This window comes from Anguilla anguilla, chromosome 15 (assembly GCF_013347855.1).
Source record: "Anguilla anguilla isolate fAngAng1 chromosome 15, fAngAng1.pri, whole genome shotgun sequence".
NCBI classification, from domain to species: domain Eukaryota; kingdom Metazoa; phylum Chordata; class Actinopteri; order Anguilliformes; family Anguillidae; genus Anguilla; species Anguilla anguilla.
In genome coordinates this window covers 31,285,006-31,294,025 of record NC_049215.1, presented here as the reverse complement: position 1 = coordinate 31,294,025, position 9,020 = coordinate 31,285,006, and the positions used below count along the sequence as shown (strand labels likewise).

Genomic DNA, 9,020 nt, shown 5'->3' with positions numbered 1-9,020 from the left:
GGCACACATTAGCCTAGGTCCAACGCAAACTGAGCCCGTCCATTCACAAGGCCAACACAAATGCACTCAGAACATTTATCTGTGTTCAGCTGTTTCATAGGTGACTTAGTTGATGCGCCTGTCTTAACGACTACTTGTATTTTTATTTATTTTTATTTTTCCATAGATTGCGTTGTTGCCGTTCTCGTTGTTAGTGTTAATCAGTTTAACCATCAGGGTCCAAGTTGAACTATGCGGTTGTTCCCTGTACTTGGACCGGTACTTCTCTCTAGGGGTTTCGTCATACTTGTTCCTGGTTATGGTTATACACTTTGTTGTACGTCGCTCTGGATAAGAGCGTCTGCCAAATGCCTGTAATGTAATGTAATGTAATATCCAGACATACTGGGCACAAAATCACTTTCTGTTTGAGTTATTATACTACGTCCATAAAAAACATCTGTTGAGAAAATTTAATTTAAGCTGGCACTTCCCAATACTGTGCACTGATGTATTTTACATTATAAAATAAAGCACAGCATCAGCACAATTTTATTGTTGTAATACTAATGGCAAATGCAGTCTGTTTCTACGAGATACACTTCACCACTACAGATGAAACAATTTCATTTTAATTATTCTCCACTTTGGACTCATTTGCTTGGTTCATGGGCTTAAACAGGTGGCAGACCACAGATGTTTCTGAGCAAAAAAAAAAACACCTGCAACATGTTAAAATGTTGGACTGAAAGAGAGACAGTCGAAAAAGGAAAGAGCAGCTCTGTAATATCACTGAAGACATAAACTCCTTGATCTTTCCTTTGTTCCAACGTCCTCATTAATAACACGCCGTGTTATTCCTCCCACGGCCACTAGGGCAGTATTTACAGCACAGAAATTACACAGCAGCTGCCACTCCACCCAGTCTCCCTACCGTCATCCTACTGTTCCCATGGTAACTGACAATACAGTTACTGTGACAACATAAAATTGCACTTTGAGCATGTCATTGGCTCAACAAAGGCTCAATGGGCCGTCGGGCCCAGACCGCAAAAAAACAGCACTTCGTAGGAATGCAGCAGAGAGCCGTCCTGATTGGTCAGAATTCACACGGGCTCTTTTGCAGCTTCCGGGTGTTTTAGCGAGTACAAGCACTGCCCACAGGCACGGGTGAGCTTGGCCCGATAGTCCCGGGTTCAATTTGGGGGGGCCGTGCCATGCAGGCGACTATGACCACAGCTTCCGGACGCAACCGTGTTCGTTCAGCCAGGATGGGACCGGTTTGACTCAGACAGGTTACCACAATTTTTTTTTTACTCTGCCAAGTTACCGCGACTCCTTCCCAAGCTGTCAAGGTGCCCAAAGACAACAAGGTGAGATGCACCTGAAATCTATGCTTACATGTACTGTAGCTGTACGTAGATTACGAGAGTGTAAAATAGTCACTGGCTCTCCTGTATACAGCGTGTGGCCTGTAGGGTGCGAAATAGTCACTGGCTCTCAATGGTTTATATTCTGTAGAGCTGGAACCAGACTGAGTTAATATACTGGGTTTATATTCTATGTTTATATAATGGGTTGACATGGAGTTTCCCCAGCCATGGCTATAACATGTGACGTCGGCAGCATAAGGAATCCGGTCTTACAGCTCGGACTGCAAGTTGGGGGACAGCTGCCGTTGCACCTCAAGCAAACTAATCCACCCGAATTGCTTCCGTAAAATATCCAGCTGTGGGCATCTGTCAAAGCGATGGAACTGCCGCCTCCTCCTCCCCCCAAACAAAAAACCAAGTCCTAACCTCCATGTTTGTCCCCTGTGCTGGACGTTAACATGCGCCTACTGTACCTCGCTCCTGCAGTCTTTCTCACCCCAGCTCTAAGCACCCACAGAGGGGTGGGGGGGGGAGCAGAGTGACTGACAATGGTCCCATGACCATATTAGCATCATGCATTATTCTCAGAAACAAAACATCCTAATTACCCACAATCCCCTGTGGGGACAAGAAAGCTTTTTTTGATCCTGCCATGACGAAAGCCTGCATTACAGCAGCGTTATGTCCCCCCCCACACCCCCCACACCATGCAAATACCTCACATTTCTCACCTACACAACGTACTGTTAAGATCCACCGAACACGTGTGCTTAAGCAATAAGGTATGAGAGGCTGTGCTAGTAGGACGGAGTGTAGCACAGTGGGTAAGGAACTGGGCTTGTAACCGAAAGGTCGCAGGTTCGATTCCCGGGTGGGAATCCCGGGTGTACCCTTGAGCAAGTTACTTAACCGAAATTGCTTCAGTATATATCCAGCTGTATAAATGGATACAATGTAAAAAAGTTGTGTAAGTCGCTCTGGATAAGAGCGTCTGCTAAATGCCCGTAATGCTATATTACAGGTTAGTGGTGCAACCCCATTAGCCTTGACTATGTTCAAAATAGTACGCTCACACAAGCACAGAGACAGTGCAAGAATAGGCCACGCCCCCACGATGGGGGGAAAATAATCTCTTGCACTCCGCAGGGTTAGTATTAGCAGTCAGTGGGTTACCAAGATAATAAATTATGCTGAAACGTTGTTGTGTTAGGTCGTACAAATAACAAAGCCAAGAACCCAGACTTTAAGTTTTATGCCTTCCAAAAAGACCGAGCCGAGTAGGAGAAAAAAGGTAGATTCAGGCCATAAAAAGTGAGGGGAAAGCCAAAAAACTCTGGGATCCTGGACCAATCCACATTTATATTTGTAGTAAATTAAGGTTAACATGGGTAAGTAGGCTACTTATAACATTCATTAGCAGTAGGAGGCCGTGTTCGGTAATTTGTATGTTTCGTCAGGATGTGATGTGACATGTAACTGCATAGCTAGCGATGGCTCACCGATGAAGCCGGACGACGGCGGATTGGGCTGGATGTTCTCCTTGGTGTTCCCCTGGATGATGTCCCACAGCTGCCATATGAATTTGGGGTGCAGGATGTAGAAGGGCTGGGAGGGGTGGCGCTGACGGTGCTGCGCGTACGGAGTGAAGAGGTTGTAGTCCGGGCTGTTATACCACTGTGGAGGGAAAGAAAGAGAGAGGGAGGGAGAAAGTGAAAGAGGGACAGAGGGAGGGAGGGAGGGAGAAAGTGAAAGAGGGACAGAGGGAGGGAGGGAGAAAGTGAAAGAGGGGCAGAAGGAGGCAGAGGGAGAAAGGGAGGGAGGGACAGAGAAAGTGAAAGAGGGACAGCAGGAGGCACAGGGAGAAAGGGATAGAAGGAAAAAGAAAGAGGGAAATAAAGGGGGAGGGAGAAAGGAAGCAAGAGAGAGAGGGAAGGAGAGGGAGAGAGAGAGGGTAGGAGACAGGGAGGGTGAGAGGGGATGGAGTTTGCGAGATGGACAGAGAGGAAGAGAGGGAAAGAGAGATGACAAGGGGCGGAGTTAGAGTGATAAGGGCACAGGACATTACAGTCCTTTAACACAGGACTACATATCAGTCTAAATGAACCAATGCTGATACAGCACAGAGACAGAGACAGTCTCGTCTCTATTCTCCTCTCTTCCGGACTTTTATTAATCACAGTACATCTATACAAGCCCTCCTTAGAGTCCGAGATTGCAGGAATGCAGTTTGTCAAACTGGGCTTGTCAGCACCAAGAAATCCCACAATGCATTGCACTACAACCCCCCCAAAAAAATGCCAGTGACAGATTCTGTGAAACTTTCTTTCACTTAAAAAAAACACAAACCCAGGGAACCAGGAAGACCAGGAAGCAAGATGGAAGAAAATGTGAGCACTAATGATTAATCAAAAACAGCACAGAAAACCTTAATAACATAAAATTTAAAAAAAGAGAGAACACAGTGTTCCTCAATTTAAAAAATGACACCCAAAGGGGAAATAAAATAAGATATTAGAATGAAAATGAGAAAAACTATGTTCCAACACCAATTACACAGGAATTATCCCTCAATCTTTCATCTCAGCGAATTCAATCACCTCCAGCCTGTTCGATTATACTTTTCCTTTATTTTGGAGAAATGAATTATTACTGAGAAGCAAATTAAATTGCATAATCATAAAAAGAAAAAAGTAAAAAAAAAAAAAAACACAGAAACCCCGTAAGGCAAACTCGACAATACGAGACATGTAATAAGGATCACAAATGAAACCGGTCTCATTATTTTCTGGTGATGAGCTCCCCGTCAAGTTTGTTATAACGAAGAATGATGTCACTCCGCCAAACTGCGCGGTCTGTTCTCGCCTCGTTTCACCTCAGCGGGAAGCGCTCAGTTTTCCTTTGTGATGTCACTGGTGTGAACGTTACGAAGAAGGCTGTTGAGCGGTGTGCTAATCTGTGAGAAAAAAAACCAGCCTCACTGGATCAACACCTCTCCTCTCTTCTCTTCTCATTCAGACGTGTCGGTCTCAGGGAACCCAGGTACAGAAGCTTCTCTAAGGCGAGGGAAGGTCTCTAACAGGGCGACATAGCTCAGGAGGCAAGAGCGGGTGTCTGGCAGTCGGAGGGTTGTCGGTTCGATCCCCCGCCCTGGGCGCGTCGAAGTGTCCCCGAGCAAGACACCTGACCCCTAACTGCTCCCAATGAGCTGACTGGTACCTTGCATGGCAGCCTTTCACCATTGGCGTGTGTGTGTGTGAATGGGTGAATGAGAGGCATCAATTGTAAAGCGCTTTGGATAGAAGCGCTATATAAATGGAGTCCATTTACCATTTAACTGGCAACCGGGACCATTTTATAAAGAGCAATGTGCGGACAGAACGGCCACCTTCCAACAGAGTCTGAGAATCTGCACCAACCCCGACCTGGTTGGGGGACGGGGGGGGGACGGGGGGTAGTTTATAGCAGGACTGGCCACACGTCGCTTCTCGAACCCGCTCCACGAACTCGATGACAGCCTCCTTCAGAGCAGTTTGGCTCTCCTCATTATCACCCCATCTGTTTCTGACACACCGGCAGAGCTTTTAACAGCTCTGTCACCATGTGATGCGCAAAAAAGGCAAAAAAAAGCAAAAACAAAAAAAACACAAAACACCCCGACCCCGGGGGATTCGGGCACCGCTGCAGGTGATAACAACTGGTGGAATCTCTCATTTCCTCGCCCCAGTTTTAATTTTAGAGCGACGAAGTTATAAAACAAGTTTTCTTTTCTTTCTTTTTTTTTTTTACACAAAGCGACTCCTTTCAAGTTTCTGATGATCAACAGCGTGGCATAAATAATAACCAGGCGCAAAACAAATTGAGTTCACTGCAGATTCAGGTGGACTTTAGGAATACCCACCTTCAGCAGGCTAACAGTGTAAAGGGTGGAGTTAAAGAACACCCACCTTCAGCAGGTTAGCAGTGTAAAGGGTGGAGTTAAGGAACACTCACCTTCAGCAGGTTAGCAGTGTAAAGGGTGGAGTTAAGGAACACTCACCTTCAGCAGGCTAACAGTGTAAAGGGTGGAGTTAAAGAACACCCACCTTCAGCAGGCTAACAGTGTAAAGGATGGAGTTAAGGAACACCCACCTTCAGCAGGTCAGAGGTGTACGGTGCTGGATCCCAGGCGACCAGGATGACCCCTTTGTACAGGGAGCTGGTGTTGAAACGATGCTTGGGGTTGGCCAGTATCTGTGAGCAATTTAGAACAACAACAACAACAGAAACAATAAGCTGAAAGTATTAAGAGCAGAGGCAGGGTCTGGAGGTAAACACACTCTGCAGGGTCTGGAGGTAAACACACTCTGCAATGCAGGGGGCAAGCTGTTAGTTGCAGAGGCCGTTCCCCTTGACCCCCCCCCCCCTCACCCCCACCCCCCCCCTCGGTCTCCAGAGCGGTGTGTGTGTACTGTATCTCCACCACTGGGAGTGCAGGAGGAGAGAAGGCCGGGCAGGAAGGGAGGAATGTCTGAATGCCAATGTTCCAGAACCCTTCCAAACACTGCAGACAGGAGCCAGACACACAATGTGTGTGTGTGCTGGGGCATGTGTGAATGTGCATGTGTGAGCGTGAGCAAGGTCATATGTTAATGTGCGTGGCATATGTGTCTAGGGACACGTGTGTGCGTATGCATGTTTGTGGACGAGGGTGAGAAAGAGTGTGTGTGAACGTGTGTGTCTGTGTGTGTGAGTATGAGTATGAGTGTGAGTGTGTGTGAGTATGGGTGTGTGTGTGTGAGCGAGAGTGTTTGCAGTGTGTGCGAAATGTGTGCGTAGGTGTGTGTGTGAGAGAAATCGAGCGTGTGCACTGTGTGTGCGTATGTGTGTGTGTGTGTGTGTGTTGTGTGCGTGTGTGTTGTGTGCGTATGTGTGTGTGTGTTGTGTGCGTGTGCATATGCGTGTGTGTGTGTGTTGTGTGCATGTGTGTGTTGTGTGCGTGTGCGTATGCGTTGTGTGTTTGTGTTGTGTGTGTAGTGTGCGTATGCATGTATGTGTGTGTAGTGTGCGTGTGTAGTGTGCGTGTGCATGTTGCGTGTGTATGCATGTAGTGTGCGTGTAGTGTAGTGTGCGTGTAGTGTGCAGTTGCATGTAGTGTGCGTGTAGTGCACGTAAATGTGCACAGGGGCTCACCTGGGAGTTGATGATGCGGATGGTGGTCTTGTTGCCCACGTCGTTCTCGTACCCCCCCGTCGGGGCAGCGTTGAACCGCAGCACGGCCTCATGGGAGTCTGGGGAGGGAAGGAGCAGGCTTTAATTTGGGCAGGAGGGATGAGGGCGACAGCCAGGCTGCGTCCCGCTGGGACCCAAACCAACACCCCGTCTCATACGGTCACCCCCCGCCCCGCTCCGCACAGTACCCCCAAAAACACCCACAGCCTGACCATAATGGGGCTGAGGGAAAGGTTTCACAAAGCACACCACCTGCACACGTCAGCGCCCCAATTAACAAAATAACCAATCATGGCGGAGAAGGGTTTACCGCGTGCCTCGATTTCTGCCCCCATACTGAGCGTTTCCGACATGGACCCCAAAACGCAGCAATCAGCGCAACCGTAACCACGGCCACAGGCAGGCTTCGGTCCGATGAGCTGTGTCAAACGTAACGGCTGGATCAGTGGTAACCAACCCTGTTCCTGGAGATGTACCATCCTGTGGGTTTTCACTCCAACCATAACAAAGCACACCTCATTCAACAGCTCGAGATCTTTGAGCTGCTAATTAGTAAAGTCCGGGGTGCAAAATTAGGTGAGTGAAAACCTACAGGATGGCAGATTCTCCAGGAGCAGGGTTGGTAACTGCTGGGACAGACGGACATGGTCCTTGTGCACACTGACAGAGGGCTGTAGATCACCCCAGTAGACTTCTGCAGACTGTATTAGGACTTCAGCTGCATAGTGGGTAATTCGAGACGACTTAAGACTGCTTCTCAAAATAAATCCATAAATACCGGGGACTGAGATTTGTAGAAGGATGACTCATCACTTCTCACACTTGGTCTTAACTTGGATGACTTGAGAGATTTGTTGTGCACATTTCCAGCACCATAGCCAATGGGATCAGGAGCGGGACGTTCAGAGAACGTTAAATCTTCCCCTCCCAAAATAACTTCTGTTTGTATCTAAAAAGCTGTAAGTGTATCAGCAACATACAGGGTTAAGGTATCTCCACAAACCAAGTAATCTGATTGGTTTGAAGAAGTTCTTTAGGGCCAATGGCAGCTGCTTGTGGGTTCCTGAAGGGAAGGAGAGCCTCTGTGTTCAAAGCATCCATCACAGTAGACACTAAGCATAACCCAGACACCAATATGACAGGCTATGAGACAGATTAAAAACAGGACATAACAATACTGGCGCAGCATTTGTGCCAAACCTCATGCAAAACTGCTCATCCTATTAAAAACATCACCGCTTGGTATCGACCACCTCTTTCAGACAGCGCTCGCCATCAGAGTGGGCTACTGAACAACAGCACCAGCGCATCTAAACCACAAAACCACATGAGGTGTGTTAATTACGTGATCAATCCAATCGCTATAATTGATTAATCAAGTAGGCTACTGAGTAACAATGAAAGGCAGCAGATGCTGTGGCCGACTGGGACCAGGCCTCACTGGGCTCCTCCCACAGAAAGGTCAGGTACGGAGTGTAGCACAGTGGGTAAGGAACTGGGCTTGTAACCGAAAGGTCGCAGGTTCGATTCCTGGGTAGGACACTGCCGTTGTACCCTTGAGCAAGGTACTTAACCAAAATTGCTTCAGTATATATCCAGCTGTATAAATGGATGCGATGTAAAATGCTGTGTAAAAGTTGTGTAAGTCAGTCTGGATAAGAGCGTCTGCTAAATGCCTGTAATGTAAAGGTAAAGGTCAGGTGGGTTCAGACGTTCAACCTCATGCTTATTCTTACTAAACCGCCTTTCCAGATGTGCAGCGCCTTTCGGCCGCGCGAAACACACGCGCGACTCATCTGTGGCGGATTCAAACAGCCCCGCGTCAAAACCACGACCGAGCGACGGGTCACTGAAGACCCGACTCACTGCGCGTTCACGCAAACTTGGCGTGACCGCAACCGCCACAATTCCTTCGGTGCCGACGCCGTAATACAGCGGCACAGCCGATGGCTCGCGGTCTGCGTGTAGCGTTTCTGAAGCACAAACTCGCCTCTTTTACCTGACCACAAACGCCACATTTACACACAGCGCACACAGCCAGCAGCTTCTGCTTTTTAAAAAAAAATTAAGTTAATTAGCTCTAAACTGCTTATTAGCCAATGTTGGGCTACAAAATTAACAGGGTATAAATTATCATTGCTGCTTGCGTAAAAAAAGATACAAGAAGTTACATAATTACATATAAAACATCTTACACAAGTACACGTTCTCTTATCCATCAACATTATCCCTTCTTTAAAATGCATGCTTGAGAAATGACATGCATGAATGTCTAATCATTGTTATTACAGCTTGAGATGAAAACGAGCACGTTCTCTGCCAATTTCATATTTTAGAAACAAAAAAATACAGTACTCTTCTTTATGCACAATAAGGGCTCCACCTTGTGGTCATAGACTGTAAGCAACAATCACTTCATTACTTACTTGTTAGTTAGGATTTGCTCTGTCAGTTGTTGTT

At 47.3% G+C, this 9,020-nt stretch overlaps 1 protein-coding gene across 5 annotated transcripts in view; it reads right to left on the bottom strand.

Moving 5' to 3' along the window:
* Positions 1-9,020, bottom strand: part of st6gal2a (ST6 beta-galactosamide alpha-2,6-sialyltranferase 2a) — a 45,838-nt gene that overhangs the window by 13,058 nt on the left and 23,760 nt on the right. For all 5 annotated transcript variants that reach the window (XR_004762485.1, XM_035392709.1, XM_035392710.1 and 2 more), the window contains exons 4-6: positions 6,522-6,619; positions 5,481-5,582; positions 2,852-3,026 (exon numbers count right to left, since the gene is read on the bottom strand). Coding sequence is in view for 4 of the 5 variants with exons in the window: in XM_035392709.1 (XP_035248600.1) it covers positions 2,852-3,026; positions 5,481-5,582; positions 6,522-6,619 (375 nt within the window). In the remaining variant the exon portion in view is untranslated. The remainder of the gene's footprint in view (positions 1-2,851; positions 3,027-5,480; positions 5,583-6,521; positions 6,620-9,020) is intronic.